The sequence below is a fragment of the Cariama cristata genome, unplaced genomic scaffold (genome assembly GCF_000690535.1).
Source record: "Cariama cristata isolate BGI_N322 unplaced genomic scaffold, ASM69053v1 scaffold12371, whole genome shotgun sequence".
NCBI classification, from domain to species: Eukaryota; Metazoa; Chordata; class Aves; order Cariamiformes; family Cariamidae; genus Cariama; species Cariama cristata.
Genome location: NW_009598752.1, coordinates 1 through 18,037, shown reverse-complemented (window position 1 = coordinate 18,037; position 18,037 = coordinate 1). Strand labels below are relative to the sequence as shown.

The 18,037-nt window shown below is 36.7% G+C and overlaps 1 protein-coding gene across 1 annotated transcript in view; it reads left to right on the top strand.

Moving 5' to 3' along the window:
• TRAPPC11 (trafficking protein particle complex 11) overlaps nt 1–16,648 on the top strand; it is a 28,094-nt gene extending 11,446 nt beyond the window's left edge. The window contains exons 11-29 of the mRNA XM_009709427.1: nt 1,293–1,372; nt 1,468–1,546; nt 1,639–1,693; nt 3,142–3,287; nt 4,429–4,490; nt 4,593–4,725; nt 5,358–5,488; nt 6,005–6,160; nt 6,695–6,882; nt 7,568–7,716; nt 9,265–9,386; nt 10,064–10,183; nt 10,532–10,597; nt 10,699–10,855; nt 12,451–12,559; nt 13,313–13,404; nt 14,306–14,439; nt 14,825–14,992; nt 16,453–16,648. Coding sequence (XP_009707729.1) covers nt 1,293–1,372; nt 1,468–1,546; nt 1,639–1,693; nt 3,142–3,287; nt 4,429–4,490; nt 4,593–4,725; nt 5,358–5,488; nt 6,005–6,160; nt 6,695–6,882; nt 7,568–7,716; nt 9,265–9,386; nt 10,064–10,183; nt 10,532–10,597; nt 10,699–10,855; nt 12,451–12,559; nt 13,313–13,404; nt 14,306–14,439; nt 14,825–14,992; nt 16,453–16,497 — 2,192 coding nt within the window. The 3' untranslated portion in view covers nt 16,498–16,648. The remainder of the gene's footprint in view (nt 1–1,292; nt 1,373–1,467; nt 1,547–1,638; nt 1,694–3,141; nt 3,288–4,428; nt 4,491–4,592; nt 4,726–5,357; nt 5,489–6,004; nt 6,161–6,694; nt 6,883–7,567; nt 7,717–9,264; nt 9,387–10,063; nt 10,184–10,531; nt 10,598–10,698; nt 10,856–12,450; nt 12,560–13,312; nt 13,405–14,305; nt 14,440–14,824; nt 14,993–16,452) is intronic.
• The last annotated feature ends 1,389 nt before the right edge of the window (nt 16,649–18,037 follow it).

Genomic DNA, 18,037 nt, shown 5'->3' with positions numbered 1-18,037 from the left:
AACCTGGCAGCTGACTTAGTGGGCATCAGCATGTAATCCCTTTTCCACTGAGAAAGACGCAGGGCTGGCACTTCACTCTCGTTAGCTGGTGGTACGACTTGAACAGGTGTCAACTGGAAGCGCAGGAAGCGTGTTTGATCTCTATAACAAATAGAAAAAGGAACCTCAGGTTCATGCAGGATCAGATCCTCGGCAAAGTTGCTTAGGCCATACTGAAGCTCTGCTGCTGCTTTGTTTCTGTTGCTGCCTAAGCCTCCTGTAACCAGCGTGCTGCAGGCATGCCTGACTGCAGTGAAATGCACTTCTGGGAAGAGGATCTGGGGAACTGGGTACAGCAAAAGTAACCATGTCCCTGAATGCGATTGTTGTAAATTCATCCTGCTGTGCATACCGTATTTTGTCAAGTGTAGCCAGGAACTTGTGACTTTCTTTAAGAAAAAACTTTTTGGATTTCAAAATGAATTGAGAGGATGCAATGACTAGATTTTAATCTAAGAAGGGAATTTGTGGTTTTCCTATTAAGGAGGATGTTTTCTCAGAAATTCAGACTTTGAATGTACAACTTTGAGCTATGTGTGAATACACATGCAGTCCTGAGATCTTTATTGTTGACTGTGGTTTTACTTCTCTTTCTCGCTCTCTGGTCTCCTTTATTCTCTGCATATGGGCTTCGCCACTTTATCACTGCCCTTTTTAAAAGACTATTTCATTTACTGTAAATACAGTACTGTCTCACCTCTTTTATCTTCAAGTGTTACTATTTTAAAATTAGTTAAAATCTACTGCCAAGGTTAAACAGTTTAAGATGAAGAGAAACTTAACCTGTTAATAAATTCAGTTGTTTTGGTTCCAGCAGGAGTTTATAGTCTTTTAAAACCCTATACAGTTCTTCATATGTTGGCATTCTCTACTGCTAGAGAAGCATAATCTTGAATCCTTACTTGAGATCAGACAGAAAAAGGGCTACAAACTTGTCTTGACATATGCGCTTTAAATGTTAATAGATGCAGTCTAAAGACTGGGTCGTCTTACTGTAGTCTGCTATTTTTGGGTAGCACCAGATAACTTCTTTCAAACAAAAGGCAAGGTGTTTGTTCCAGAATTTCCCTTCTAGAGCACAGAGGATGGATGAGTTCTTAAAGTGATCTATGCATCTCCTAGGCAAAAAGAATGTTTAAGAGTTTGAGTGTGCTTGAGTTGGAGCTTGCGTTGCATGCAGCTCACCACATAAATAGTTCTCTTTGGGGGTGGACAAAATTCCAATTTAATGGCTTTTTCATTGTCTTTTGCAGGCTTTGATCTCTCTGATCCTGAAAAGGAGAAGATGGGGATTTTATCCCTACAGTTGAAAGAGAAAAATGTCCTTCACTCTGTAAGTTTTAATCTATAAAAAAAAAAAAATCTGTTTTCTAACACTATCCTAATGTTTGCATATATAATGATATCAGTAATGATTTTATCTGTTAGGAGCTAATAATCACTTTGTTGAGTAATGCTGTCGCACAGTTCAAGAAATACAAATGTCCAAGAATGAAAAGTCATTTGAGTGAGTATAGATAATCAGATGCATTTTTTTTTTTAAATTAATTTTGCAAAAACTTTTGATATTGATCTGGAATTTTTTTCTTCTTAAATCAGTGGTTCAAATGGGAGAAGAATATTACTATGCTAAAGATTATGCCAAAGCTTTGAAGTAAGTACCATCCATGATTGCTTCTTTCACATGCTATTCCTCTCACTACAACCTCATGTCTTATTGCTATGTAATAAGGTTGGAAGCTTATCTAAGATGCTCCTTGTGCCTGGATTTGATTGAAGCACAAGCTTTGGAGTTCACGAACTCCACTTACATTAAAGAAAGCAAAACAAATATGAAGAGTCAGTTATTAGAGTAGAAAAACTTCCTGCTGTAAGCTGGTTTGGGGACTTGCCTTATTGGGCAAGTATTATTTATTTCTAGCTCACTGATTGAGTGCTGTCTGTCTCTCTTCCAGAAGTGATTTCTGAAACTTGCAATAAGAATATAGTTACATCTAATTACAGACTTTGTAGTTACAAAATTCAAAAAACATGGAAATATAGTAAAAAATTTTTTGCTTATGTATCAGGGAATTAGCAAAAGGGATTATTTTTATTGGTGCAGTTTTCTGCTATTAGTGATTACAGAGCTAGTAAAGCTTAGTGCTGAGGTCCAGCTACCATCTTTTCTGAAGAACATGTCTTACGCGTAATTTCTGAACTTTGTATTTTTAAGGGGAAACAGAGTCAAGGTCATGTTAAGCAGGAGTCCCACAGTGTTCTCATTAATTAGGTTTCAAAGATCATATGTTGTAAAGGGAGTATGTTTGAGGTAGGAGAGATGTGTTTACTGTTGTTACTAGCTGACTGGAAGCTCCATGGAGGAGAACATAGGCTAGGATAAGCAGATCAATTTGTATCGAGCCTAATTTTTGTATGAACAAGCATTTCTTATTCAGAAAAATCTACCTAAAAGTGAAGTAGTCAGAAACTCTTGTCTTGAACAGTTGAACAGAGTTAAAAAAAATTAACTTCTCTACTTTGCTAGTAATAGCAAGTGTTGCTCAGTATTAAAACCGTATTAAGGTGTGCAGTTTTGCCTGATAAAGATTGATGCATGTGTTTTTTGTAGATCTTTGAAACCCTTGAAGGGAGCAGGGGATAGGAGTTAGGAGAGGAAAGAAACATCTCAGCTTAAGGAACGTTAACATCCTTCATTTTGGAAAGGGACTTTATTGTGGGGTTTTGGTTTGTTTTTCTTAAAACTTAGCGCATGCTCAATGATAAAGCGTATTTTTAATGCAGTGCTGGACTAAGACTCTTCTGTCTAGTTGCTACTTTGCTAGTTCTTTATGTGAAAATAGGTGAATGTTCCTGTTGTTCTCTTATGAAAATTGTTCTAGCTTGAAATAGAAAATTCATGGAATAAATGTGTTTCTTTACAATAATTTCATACTGTTTTCAATAAATTATTGCAATGTGTAGACAGTAGACTTGACTTTAATCTAGCGTTTATGTTAGTGAAGGTGAGTTTTGTATTAATGATACCAAATAAATGCAAGCTTCTGAAGAAAAATACTGGTGTGTGTAACTTGATTTTCTGTCAACGTTACTCTGTTGCAGGCTCTTGGATTATGTTATGTGTGAATATCGCAGTGAAGGATGGTGGACTCTTCTCACTTCCATATTGACGACAGCTCTCAAATGTTCATACCTGATGGCCCAGCTAAAAGATTATATAACGTACTCTTTAGAGCTACTGGGTAGAGGTATTCTTTTAAGAAATATACTCAACCTATACAGAAAAATAAAAGTACGTGTATTTGGAAGTTTGACAAATCATTGTCAGACACAGCGCCTACAGTACTTCAATTGATTTGACTACAAAATAACTATATACCTGTGCTGAATTTTTACTACCTTCTCTCATATACTGAAAGCTGTATTTTCTTGCTCTTCTATTTATAAAATTCGTTGCAATCAAATAGACTGTGTCAGGATATCTGAGGCATGTAGCTTCGTTTGAGACTGAATAATATAACAAAGTTCCTGAGCTTTGTGGTAAGGGAAGAACTGTAGTAGAGCTAAAGGGAGAAAAACAATTTTCCTAGTAATTAACAAAGGTAGCACAATTTTTTCTGGACTTTAAAATCTCCAATGTGCTTCTCAAACTTTTTACTAGAACTCTGCTGGTGAAATATGTATGTGGTATGTTTTAGGGAAAAAACTGTGACATAGGGTGGCTGCACAGTAATAATGCAAATGCTCTACTCCATATAATGTCTGTTGGCATTGCAGAAATAATCCTTTTTGTGCCCTAAATTGCTACCTAATACCACTATTAGGGTAGGTGTGGTAAAAATGCGTTTGCATCTTCTGTTAGCTAGCCAGGCTACTCTGCTTTGTATTAAAGAATAGCCGATGAGACAAACGCACCTTTCTTCATCTTCAAGAGAAGGGTGCTTATTTTAATTAGTCATTTTTTTTTTTCCTGTCACCTTTTGTAGTTTTTGTTTCTAATACTGTCTGAGCTTGCCTCTTTGCATGTTCTGGACTTTTCTACTGTTTCTTCCATTTTTAAGTATAAATAACAGGAAGGTATAGACGTTATTCTCTTGGGGTTTTCTTCCAATAAATACTTTTGGTTAGACAAGCATTTAATAATTTTACTTAGTTCCAGTGGAAGTAAGAGGAAACACTTAAAATAGAGGAAGTTCTGGAAACTGAATGAATCCTTCATTACTGGTAGTAGAATGTTAGAATTTTTTTTTTTCCCCAGAATGTGTTTTTTGAAAGATGCAATCTAAAGGAAAGTTTGTTGTGTGTTTTGTTTTTTTTCCAAACTTAAAAATAAATAAGTAAGAGGACTTGCTTCTATCTTGTAATCCTTGTTTTTGTTCTGTTTGCTAGCATCTACTCTTAAAGAAGATCAGAAATCTCGAATAGAAAAAAATCTGATAAAAGTTCTAATGGCAAGTGGCAAAACTTCTGTTACCCTTTTAAATAATCTTAAGAGCGGTCAGTGTTTGGTAACCTTCTTTTATTGTTATTTGTAATCTTCTGTCTGGATACAGAATGAAAGCCCTGATCCTGAACCTGATTGTGATGCTCCTGCTGTGAGAACATCACAAAAATTGTGGGCTGACCGTGTTTCTTTGGCGGGCAGTAATGTTTTTACAATAGAAGTCCAAGATTTTATACCCTTTGGTAAGTAAGAAAGCAAATTTACATCAGATTATAAATTTCAATGTAATTGTATCTTGAAAATAACTAATTAGGAAAAAATACCAAGTGTGTATCGAAGCCAGCAACACTGAAACTCATGTTTCAGCGCTGCTCTGTTCTTCATCTAAACCAGTAAGATAAGAAATCATGAGAGAAGCCAGTGATCTCTTATCCCTGATATGGATTACTAAAGAAGAATCCCTTGCTTTTTGAAAGACTTCTGCCACTCTGGTGTGCTTTCAAGTAGGATTCTGAGGAAAGAGGGCAGAATATGTGCAAAGTAACACTCCACATAGAAAGGGAGTGTAAGTGAGCGTTACCTACAAAAGAAGTGTATCTAAGCATACAGGATTTGTTTTTTTTTTCTGCTGGATGTCTGCCTCTTCTCTCCTCTGCAAAGGTTTGGTCAAGTGCTGAAAAGTGGCTTTCTGTGACAATGTTAGTAGTCGAATTTGCCCTAGTTGTATACAAACCAAAGTTTTGAGAATATGCACAGAACAATCCTTACCACAATTATTTCAAGAATATGCTTCTGGTGTTTTGTGGTGTAGTTTGTGTTTAATACCTACTTCTTCTTGTTTGTTTCTTCTTTTTTTTTTTTTTTTTAATTCCAGTGCAATGTAAAGCAAAATTTCTTGCTCCTAGTTTTCATGTTGATGTTCCTGTGCAGTTTGATGTATACTTGAGAGCTGATTGTCCTCATCCTATAAGATTTTCTAAGCTCTGCATCAGATTCAATAATCAGGTAAGTATGTTCTATCTACCTCTGACCTAGTGATAGAAGCTTATCATAAGAATGGAATAATATCTGTTAGTGTTCTTAAACATAAAAAAAATCAAAAGTGTTTTTCCAAAAATTACGTTAATACTTAAGTTGGAAAGGTGTTTTTTCTTTTTACGTTATCTATCACTTTTATCACAGTATCAATATACTTGTCAAAACTCTCAAAGACTGTTTGTTTAGTTCATCTGTCATATCTTTGTTTTTTTATGAAGCTCTCTAAGTTTCAGAAGGATCATTTTTATGTCATTTCTCTTGATGTTCTTGTGTGAAATTACATTAATATAACGGATATCTTGTGTCAAAGAATTGCGTTGTAATTACTTGCCAAGTCTAACTTCAGTAGTGTGAAAAGTAGCAAGAACCCATATAGTTTGATCCAGTAACACAGAACCTTAATATCTGCTATAATACTGTTACTCTCTAAAGATGTCTTAAGACTGGATTTGTCAGCTTTTTTCCCTCACTCCTCCATTGTAGGATTACAACCAATACTGTGTGGTAGAAGAAGCCTATCAAAAAAGTGATATTCTGGAACAGTCATCGCAAGGAACAATGTGCTTAGTCCCTGGCAAAACGAGGAAGTTCACTTTCAGATTTGTTGCAAAAACTGAAGATGTAGGAAAGAAGATTGAGGTTTGTCCATTTGTTTTACATGTTTCTTACTAATGCTTACGAAGAATTCGAAACTACAAAGCTGCCTCTAATCTGGCACCAGTTACTAATGTCACTGCAGTTCTATATGTTTGGATTCTTGAAACGAAGTACCAAAAAAGAAAGTTAAAACTTTATTGATAATGCCAAAGCCAAAAATTGTCAGAAAAACTTAAGTATTACTTCAAGTTTGGTTTTTGGGGGTGATTTTTTTTTCATATGTGCAATACTCTAAAAAAAAAAAAAAAGGGGGGGGAGGGGGTGGTATAGCACTATGGGAAGGCAGGGAACTACAAAATACTACACTGCACACACATAGGCAAGGATCCTTTTCCCACTGCTCTTTCATTAAATGAAATGCTGGAGTAGTGAGGTGTCTTCAGTCTCCAAAGCTGCCAGAAACCTTTTGGTGATGCACATCTTTATGATGCCTGTAGATGTTGGAAAACTATATTTTTACAGTAGGTGATCTGAAGACAAAGTAGTTAGTACATGTTTAAATTTTGTGTCTATCAGATCACCTCTGTGGATTTGATCCTGGGAAGTGAATCTGGCCGATGTGTGATTCTGAACTGGCGCGGAGGAGGTGGAGATGCTGCTTCATCTCAAGAAGCATTGCAGGCAGCACGTTCCTTTAGGCGAAGACCGAAGCTCCCAGACAATGAAGTGCACTGGGACAGTTTGACTATTCAGGCAAGCACTATGTGAGTAAAAGCTTGAAAATACATATGTATCGTGGTGAGTCTCCTCTGAGGTCCTGATCACTCTGCCTAAAAGAAGAAGAAAGACTTGTGGGGACTTCTTTAATATGAGCTTTTTAATATGTCTTTGTTTGACTTGGGGCTAAGATAGGTACTATCTTAATTCTTTAGGACTTTAGAGGCTCTGGATAGCTAGAAGTACAGAAAAAGCTTGCATTGATCACTGAGCATACCAAGCATGTTTTAGTTCTCCCCTTCACCTGACTTTGCTAGGCAGGCTTTTCCTAGATTTTTGTGCAAACTAGGAGCGGTGGTTGTTCTCTTCTTTGTGTGACAACTTTTGTAAAGAATCCCTAAGAAACTATATTGGAAAATAATTATTAATAAATAGACTGTCACTATTAGATGTATTCAAAAGAATTAAATCTGATTGCTGTTGATGGGGATGCTTTTTTCTTTCCTGGCAGAACAACTGAACCTTTAATGCTTATTACTGGGGTTTCAAACTGTTTGTTTATAGAGTTGTTCCCATCGTGTGTTGCTTTTCAAGAATCTTGCATCTCCTGGTTGAATAGGCCACTGCTTGTCAAAACTGTAGTAAACAATAGGCTGTTTTCATGTCCTTTAAACTAGACTTAAAGACTTCTTATTTAAGAAACATACAATAACTGAGTCTTTTCTCTTACAGGATTATTTCTAGAGTGCCAAACATTTCTGTTCAGCTTCGTCATGAACCTCCTGCCCTGACTAATGAAATGTATTGTTTGATTGTGACAGTCCAGTCACATGAGGAGACAGTGGCCAAAGATGTTAAACTTACAGCAGGTTTAAAACCAGGTATTTGGGATTATTTTCTTTTAATTAAGCATCTCCTAATTGCCTGTTCTTGGTGCAATGCAGAGAAATACAGTAAATGGCTCTCCTGCAGTAATTAGGAGCCAAACCAAAGTGAAGGTTGGGAATGATGAGATACTAGTGCGAAGAACAAGAGCTAACAGACTTACTCAGTTATGGTTATCTTAACCACTGCTTGTCAGTGGTGTTTACATGGGTATTTTCAAAAGATAAGTCTTTACAAGTTTGAAAGAGAACATGGAAGCTCTTGTATTCCTTCCTAATCTTTTATTTAAGTTGCTCATAACTAAATTTTTCTTTTTCCCAAGAAGTAGGTATTTTGCTCGCTGAGATGAAAGCATTAGAGAGTGCTAGATATATGTTTTTTAAGTATAGTCTTTTTGAGTTTTCTCCCATGCTCACCTCCAGTTTTTTCCCTGCCCTGGACTATGTGGTTTGATTTTTAAACCACCTGAAATTTGGGGAGTGGTGGTGAACTTAGTATTTTTTTGAATGAAAAGGAAAAAATGCAAATATTATACATCTAAGTTCTGGTTAGCTGTATGTAGTTGTTGCTGACAGTTTTCAATATGTGAAGTCCAAATGTTATACTTGGTACGCCTATTTGTAGCAATTATCCTAAAAGGCAAAAATATTTTTAAGCCACTAGCATATAGAATGCAAGATGTGCTGTGTACTGTGAAATAGAACCACATTGCCTATACAGTTGCACTGTTCATTAAAGTCAGTGGAGTGTTCTTTAAACTTATTTAATTGGATGTTTGAGCTTGGCTCCTGAAGGAGTGTTTAATAGTTGGTCTTGATTTTTTTTTTTTTTTTTTTCTTCCCCCTGCTTGATCTTGATTCTTAATGTGCAATATGCAAGGTCAGTGTGGGCTTGTTGATTACATTAAAAGAACAATTGAAATTTGACATTTCATTTATAGGGAAGGTGATATATTTTCCACAGTTGCAACTCTTTGGCAAGATGTGGCTTATTTTACTTTGAAAGTTATCCACATGATTGCAGTAATGCCATTATTCCAGTCAACCTCTGACTGAAGAATGGTGTCATTTAACATCTATACATTTGTTTTTACGTTTTTTTCGACACAGATTTGGAAGAACAATTTTAAAAATACGTAAAATCGTTAAGCCATGCTCTTGAAAACAGAAGAATCACAGAACAGTGAAACTTCCTTTTTATTTCATATAGAGTACCAAGAAAAACTTGGATCACATAATCATATTGTGTTTTGTAAATGGTAGGGAACATCTAGATATGATTTTTGATTTTTGAGATTTTTTTTTTTCTGGCCTAAATAGATGAAACAAAAACCTTGCGGGATGTGAACCCTCCAACTTAGAAAACTTAAGGTGTTGTCAAATCTACCCTCTGCTGATACTTTTGAAAGATTGCCTCAACCAAATGAACAATGTTAATTCCTCATGCATTGCTTTTTGAGATTAATATTTTAATATTTTTAGCTATTGTTTTCATGCTTCAGTGACATAAACCTGTGTGGATATGAAGACTGTTTTTAATTCTAGGACAAGATGCCAACCTGACTCAGAAAACTCAGGTGACTCTTCATGGAACAGATGCATGTGATGACTCCTTTCCTGCACTGCTTCCTGATATCCCTGTAGGAGACTTGCAACCAGGGGAAAAGGTGAAGCCTTAAAATCTTCTTTCTATATCACACTTAAGAAAATGGGGATCAACTAATAAAAGACTCTCGCAGAAGGACCTATGTTTACTTTGAGATATCTGAACCCATAAGTGAAATACTTATGGCATATTTTACTTATTGTTTACTTGTAGTTTAGTATTTCTTTAGCTAGATCCCCTTTTGGACTGAATTTGTGAATAAGGTATATTTTGGGATTGATGATACAGCTGGGAGATAAGAAATAAAATAAGGAGGCTAATCTCACCTGTTAATTAAATGCACTGCCTAATGGACAGTAGATAATAATAGTCACAAGTGTGATTCAACATGGTAGAGGATCAAATATGCGGATGTTGCACCAAATTGTGACTAGTAAATTAAAAGTTGGGTATATTATATATTACACAGTAATACTTCTTTTCTTGTACTGTTAAGTAACAGATGAGTGTCAGTAGCAAAGCAACTGGAGCTGTACTACTCTGATTAAAATCATTCACTGTGTGGTTAAGATCATGCACTGTAGGAGATTCTTTGTGGTCAAAATAATACCCTGTATACTGGGTATATATATTGCCCCCTTGGACGAAGTAAGATGATTAACAAATTTTGGACAGCTCTAGGCCTAATTAATGTAATTTAGGTATAGTTTGGCTCATATTGTCTCCTTTATTTTGCAGCTGGAAAAACCGATATATATTCGTTGTGGAACAGTTGGTGCAAGAATGTTTCTGGTTTACGTTTCTTACTTAATCAACACTGTCGTTGAGGGGAAAGAAATCATCTGCAGGTGTCACCGGGTAGGATGTAAAGACACAGCAATTGCTGGAGATACATTCATGAAATGCAAGAAATATTCTCAATCTAAAGGATGTAATTCCAAGTCTCTTAGAAGCCTTTCTAGTAGATAGGAAAAAACACGCTGAATCAGCAGTATGGTAACCCAATTTAGAGTGAGCAGTTTCATAAGTATAATCAGAAGAAAAGTTTTCTATATTTATTCTTAAATATCCTAAAATATATGTGCCCTAGGGAGGACTTGATTAAAAGTAACTTTACATTAGTAATCTTTGACATCAATAGCCAGGTCTGAAACTGAATATAACACTTTTCCCTTCTTCTTCCCACCCCTTTTGTTACCTATACAGGATGAAACTGTAACCATAGAAACAGTATTTCCTTTTGATGTTGCTGTCAAATTTGTCTCCACAAAGGTACGTGTTTGAAAAGGTGTGACTCCAAAATATCAACAACACTTTCAATAGTTGCGCTCTGTTTAGTTAGAAATAGCCAGAGCTTGTGTCTCTCTTGACAGTTGGAGCACTTGGACAGAGTATTTGCAGATATACCATTTTTACTGATGACAGACATCCTGAGTGCCTCTCCTTGGCCTCTCACTATTGTAACCAGCCAGCTACAGCTGTCAACTTCCATGAGCCCGGTAGATCAACTGGAATCTTATGTAGAGAATGGTAAGTTTTCTTAGATTATGCTCTCTATCAGGGGAATACTTTTTGCATAAGTTGGGAGTAAGAAAGGGGGACATTTTAAACAGCGTTTGCTTCTCAAACTCTAAATAGAAGAAAGCTGCTTAATACTATAATTGCTTGCCAGAACACAACTTACACAGCAGTATGCTTCAAAATGTAGTTCTACTTCACTAGGTCGAGTAAATAGACTTGAATGATAGATGGTAACCAAAATTCTAAATGTAACAGATGTAAGGGAAAGGACCTGAAAGTGCTTCTGTTACACAACTTCTTAGATATCCATATGAAAAGATACTTATTATTTCCAGTGTTTATGGGCTACTATACTTTCTGGAATGCAGACACTTTGCCACATGATAGAGGCAGCATCCAAAAGCTAAAGTGATCCATATCCATGGTTGCAGTCATGAAACTGAAAAATGTGAAGGTAGACAGGGTAGGCTATAAAGAACAGTTAGAAGTAAGCATTTTTTTTTAATACCAGCACAGTTTAATAATGTATTACATCAATGTAAAAAAAAAAAAAATTATCTTGCAGATCTCAGCCTTTAAAAGTGCATTATGTTAGCTTTAAAGTCAAATAAATGGAGTATTTAGCAGTAGAGCAGATCCAAAATGTTCCAACGAAACATCCTCTTTGCATTTGCTGTCAGAGATGTGAAAATGTGTATATTCTACCAAAATTTGGAATAAAATGAGGCAGTCTGGATGGCTGCCTGATTGTGGGGCAGCTGCCCGCCCATGTAATCAAGGGCTTGCAAGGATCTAGTTGCTCTGTAGATTCAAGGATTACCTGGCAAAAAGCAATGATTTCCAAGGTCCTTTAGTCCTCAGACTATGATATTTCATCTTCAGCTCTGGCACGTTGTGCCTCATGGCTTCTGGTTGATGCTCCTAAAGAGCTAACTGCCAGGAGGTATGAACCCTCTCAGATACCAGCTATTCAACAGTCCACATTTTGGTTGATTTCCCCACCCCTATAAAACTTAAATGGTTAATTTTGAATGACTGAAACATCTATTTTCTTAGTACATTTTTTTGAGATCACTCTAAGTGGAAGGGTACTTTTTGGTTCATTCAAGTGGAAGAAAAAAGAAAAAAAGAGTGAAAACTCAAAACCAGTAGTTTTTTCTTGTTTCCTTTCTTCCCCGCCTCTCATCTGTTTGGATGGGAAAGGAGAAATATCCATGTTCATTTTAATTTTAAAACATGAGATATCTTATGCTGTTGTCTTGGAGTTTGCTGTGGGAGAAGCGTAGTATTTGAATTGACGTTATTTTGCTTTTTTTTTTTAAGCGTATGAACTCTAAATTTGCAATGACTTGTTCTGTGTGTACACGAGAGACCTCATAATGCCGTTCAAAAAGTAAACTGTCATATATTTGTATATATTGCCCTTTCATGTATTGGAATACTTCACAATCTTTATTGAATTTCTATATTATGTAGGTATACTTTGCAAAGCACTTCAAAGGCCTTTCTGACTGAACGCTTGTGTTTGTGTCATTGGATTTTTAGACTTGGTGGCTTCTGCAGTAACAATCATGCTTTGATTTTAAACAAAATCTTGCTGATAGTTGTTTTACAGACAGGTGAGAGTGCCAGTGAGTGCTTTTGCCTTCGATGTCCTCCAGTTACTAATGCTAGTGGAGTGGCGACTGGATGTTATATCATTTCCTGGAAGAGGTAGGTATCTCTTGACCTGGATGGGGAAAGGAAATAAGTTGCTTGGTTTTTGGGAGATGATGATGAGTTCTTTGGTTTTTTGTGGTGTTTGGGGTTGGTTTTGTTTGTTTGTTTCTTTGGTTTTGGATCTTCCTGTAGCAAGAACTATCTAGACTTTGGACCTTACTAATTACTGCTTAGCTTGTTAGACTTTTGATTAAATACATATTTCACTTAACAGATAAGTATTATGTGGTTATGATTTTAACATTCCATGAAGCTGCTTTCTTTGTAAGATCTTAGGTCAATTACAAAGCTACCTTGTCACTTTCTGCTCCCTGTTTTCTCCAGTCATTAAATACTTCCCTCGAGAAGCCAAGTCAAAGGAATAGTTTTGTGATAGTAGAAACAAACAAACTTTTAAAATGGGAAAACTAACTTTTTTGCCCACCCTAGATTGTGGGTTTATGTATTCACTCAGTTTTCAAAGGCATATGTTGAGGTATATCTTTCTTCTAGTTTGCTTTTATGTAGTTTTGGAGGTCTTTAGTTTTCTTACTTGTCTCTTGCTATTTTATCTCCATGCTGTGGTGGTTTTTTTAGTCACTTCAAACAATCCAATATAAGGATTTATTTGTTTGTTTTTTTTTCCACCACTGAAATGGCTATAATTTTAGTTTAGTCACATATAGGTGGTGTTCTTCTGGTGTACTTGCCTGATACTTCATGTTGTATAACTTTTAACATGGTCTGCGTTTGACTTTTTTTCTGCAGAAGTTCACCTGTGGAAAGTGTACCTGTTGTTAGTACGGTCATCACTCTACCGCATGTGATTGTAGAGAGCATTCCACTCCATGTTAATGCAGGTAATATTAATTTGGCAACATATATGTCCCGATTAGAATTTTTAGGACTACCAGTGTTTTGCAGCATCCAGAGCTTGCATTTACTCTAGCAAAAGACAGAAAACTGGTGCTAGATTTTAGGCAGCTGGTGAAAGAAACTGTATCATTGCTTAGACTGCCTCAAGCCTTGCCCCTCTTTTCCCCCTTCAATTCAAGGGAAAAGCTGGAAGGTAGTTAGACAAATGAGTTCTCTTAAAAGCTGTCAATGAATTGACTTGTGTTACATGGCAGCACAGAGGCCAGAGTTACCTCTGCTGATGCTGCCTTCCCAGTAGATCTCTCTAGACGCCTATGGCAAGAATTGTTCCATCCACCCACGCCTTGATTGCATCCCAGGAAAGAAACAGCCTGGAGAATTGGAGCTGCTTGTGGGCAGGTGAACTGTTCCTATTCTAGCACTTCACCTGTACGAGAGCAGAGGGGGAGTGGAATGCTTGCTGAACACACAGAATTCCTGTGCTTCCTTCAGTTCGGTTTCATTTGTACTGAGATTCTTCCACCATCCTTTCCAGTTAAACTTTGAAGGAGTTTCGTGGCAGTATCCAACAAGGTTTTAGTATGCTGAAAATACCCAGCAGCAACAAAAGTGGCTTCCTAGTTAGCATTCCTGGACAGCGTTAGCAGTTTCGTAACTAGGTATTGAAGGAGTGTTACTGAAAAGTTGTAATGAAGTTGTGTTCTGTTCTTTAGTCTTTCGCTGAAAAATCTTTTCAGAAATGCTTTAGATGCCTAGTTACTGTATCTCTTTTTTCTTTTTTTTTTTTCTCCAAACTTTTCACTGCTCTTGCCAATAGACTTATTTTTTATGTATGGAACTTTAAAATGTATTTTGTATTTGAGATTACTTACTTTCTTTCCAAAGATCTGCCATCATTTGGTCGAGTCCGAGAATCCCTACCTGTCAGATATCACCTGCAAAATAAGACCAACTTAGTCCAGGATGTGGAGGTGTCAGTGGAACCCAGTGATGCCTTCATGTTCTCTGGCCTTAAACAGGTACAGAATTGTCACATCTACCGATCCTGCGGGCTTATCTGGTAGTGAAGAATACATTGATTAGACTTACACTGATGTGCAGCGAGGACAAACTCATTGGGTTTTAGTTGTTTGAAGTACTGTAAATTCTGTCTGGAAGAACACGTGGATGCAGACTCCATTTAAAGAAGGGCTAAATAGAAGCCTGACTAGGAGCCGTTTGTCGTGTTGTTTATGGGTAACATGGTGTTTCAGTATAGAAGTGATAGTTTAACTGGAACAGAAGAGTGGCTGCATTCTTTCCATCTTCAGAAAGTAAACACTGTATAAATAGAAAGTAAACAGAGGACTGCTTTTGGTCACAGAACTTACCTATGTTTGTGGCTTTTTTCTTTTCTTTTTTAAGATCCGATTAAGAATCCTTCCTGGCACACAGCAGGAAATGTTATATAACTTCTACCCTCTGATGGCTGGGTATCAACAGTTACCATCTCTTCATGTTAACTTGCTGCGATTCCCAAACTTCACTAATCAGTTGCTCAGACGATTCATACCGACACATATTTTTGTAAAGGTAAGACTCTGAGAAGTGCCTTGTGTTTAAAGGCTCCCTGTGGGGCTGCTCAGTTTTTGGGGACTACCACCCCAGCTCTGTTGGAAGCTGAGTGTTTCTAAGCCAACTAAAATGGCCAGCTTGTAACAGAGTTATTTTCTTTGAAAAGTCTTGTGTTGTGCGTTGGTGTCATCAACCAAAATCTTTAAGAAATCTGTTTAAGTGCAACAGGTATTTGGTTACAATTAGATGAACTAGCTGAATGTGCTTAGCCTGTCCCTGTTACTCCATGTCTTACTCTCTAAGATAAGTTTTAAGGTTGTCTGCATTTTGAGTACAATGGAGTGAGCTAAATATAATGAAATACTTTAATACCATAATTTGTAGCACTTCTGGAAAAAAAGAAGTATTTGAGCAACCCATATGACTAGGTTCAGAAACACTGTAGCATCCCATGCCTCCCTAAATAACTTCTCAAAACACATCCTCTCAGTGAATCACTGAGTCTAGATTTTTTTTTTAAGTGGTACAACTCTGAAGACAATTCGATCATGTAATGAAAAATAGATCACAGGCTTCTTTTGACTTTTTTAAGAATCATTTAAATCCAGTTACCCAAAACAATGCTTTCTTATTCCACTGCTGCTATCTCCAGAATATTGTTTTCACTTTAGTCAGACTCTCAGCAAGCAAGGAGCCTGAAGAGTTTGTTTATATAACTGGAGTCGGACTTGTTCAGACATCTGTAATCCTGTTTCCAGGAAACAGGCCTGGTGTTCTTTCAATTTTGTTTTAGCCGAAAGAGATAGGCAGAACTTACTTATTGCATATGCTGTCAGTCAGTGGCTCTTCTAAACTGGTTGTCAAGTTGTCATCCTAAGTCAATACAGAAGACTCTTTTCCTCAAAAGTGTGGTGTTCTCAACGCTCCGGTGGAACCTGTCAGGCTTCAGAATTCTTTGTTTTTGCTTTGGAGTTGTCAGGACCTTAAACCTTATTGTAAGGGTGCCTTTTCTTCTTTAGAACTTTCTCCTTACTTTCTCCTGTCTCTAGTGATTCTGCTTTAGATTCTTCCAAGAAACTGTCAATCTCATTCCCGTTTTATGCATTGATAATTATCAGCTTTTTATACTGCGGTAATAGTGGGAACTCTGATCAGCCAGGTCTTGTGCAAAGCTGTCCAAACGTGTACGGAGATGACCTTGGCATTTAACAGAGCAGTTAAGGAGCTGAGGTCTCTACCAAGTACTCAGTGGGCCGAACGGAAATTTCAGTTGGATGTCCTCTGTGTTTGTGCTACTACTGGAAACCCTTAGAAGTAAGGATAGGCTTAAGCTGCACCTGTGTACTAGAGCTACATTGATCAACACAATGTGTTGCAAAGTGGGCTTCATAACAGCCTTGATCTTTTGCATTTTTGGTTGTTGGTTTTGGTTGTTTGTGGTTTTTTTTTTTTAATTCTCTGTCTTTATTTTCTTAAAGCCTCAGGGTCGTCAAGCGGATGATAACTCGATTGCAGCTGCGTAACTTTGAGACCTGTACCTCTGCACTTAAAGAAAATGGGATGTTGCACAGAATACCTAAAGCTTACTTTGGAAACACGGCTTTGATCAAACCATAAGAATTAAATTTTATTTTGAAATTGCAACGCTTAGCAGAACTAATGTTTAAAACAAAACAAACAAAAAAACCCAACCAAACAAAAAAAAAAAACCCCACAAACCCACAAACTAGTCTTTTGTAGACTTTCTTCAAGGAATAAACATATGGGGAAAACTTGGTGCTTTATTTATCAGGAACATTCTTTTGAAGTTAACTTTGAATGTCAAGCTCTTAAAAGTATTATTAAGGCATGTTAAATGTCTTGAGTATTTAAGTGAAGAAATGCTAATTCATTTGACCAAAACCAAAAGACATTTTCGTAATTAACAGTAAGTTGAAGTGCAAAGTTTTGTACTTACTATTAGAGATTTACAACATTGAAAATTATCATCTTTTACAGAAGTTTGTTCTGTGCCACTGGTGTTGAGGGCAGAATAGGGTGTGCAGTAGCACAGTAAACTACAAATGGTTACGTTGTACTGTTGGAATTGAGCGGCTTACTAGTTCTCTAAAACCATAAATCTAAAAGGCACTATTTCTCCTGGGTAAGCCGTACATCCAAATTTGAATTCAGCAGCTAGTCTAATGAACAGAGAGATTCATTCGTAACAGTCGGACTATTCAGCCTGAAGCTGATAGGGTCTTGGATTATTTTTACACACACAACTTCCAGATTAAAGATAAGACTTAACAGTCTCCTGTTGTGTGAATTTGGAAAATGGACATCCTCCTGTTGTACAGCTCCAGATGAACTGGTGTTTAAAATACAGTAAATCTTGTATATAAGAAAGAATGCATTGTGAAAACCTCAGTTGTTTAACTTTCTAAATAATTACATTTTGATTGCTTGGGAAATACCTTATTTATTGTCAAAGTGAAGTTCTAATAAACAGCTTGTAACAGAGTACTTCTGAAACTGTGTCCTTAATTACATTGTTTTCACAGCTGCTGTTTCATAACTCTGGTCTGTCTTGTGAGCTGATACATTCATTTATGGCACTGAAGTCCAAAATAACAGCTGTAATACTTGGAGAAAAGCATGTAAACATTCCTTACCACTGAAAGGACTGCAGGCTAATTGGCAGTCCTGGAAAAAATATGCATAAGCATATACAGCTTTTCCATGGAGTGCAGCTGTAGTTATGAGGGTTTTTTTTTTTTTCAGTGTGTAGAGGAAGAAAAGATGACTACTGACAAACCATGCTGGGAAGAACAAATGAAACCTTCCTTATTCTTTGCTGAAATATCATGAACTAAGTGATAGTTATAGAGTAGGTATCATCTCTTTTTTTTTTTTTTTTTAAGAGTAGAAAATGTATTTAATTTCCAGATTTTTTAGATTTTTTTTTTCTTTTAAGTAGCTACTCTGATTACAGCAACTCTGGCACCTCTGCTACTGCTTTTTAAAGACATGTTGATACAAGTGGTGTAAGTGTTTGGTGGAGAACTGGGGTGCCTTCCCCCG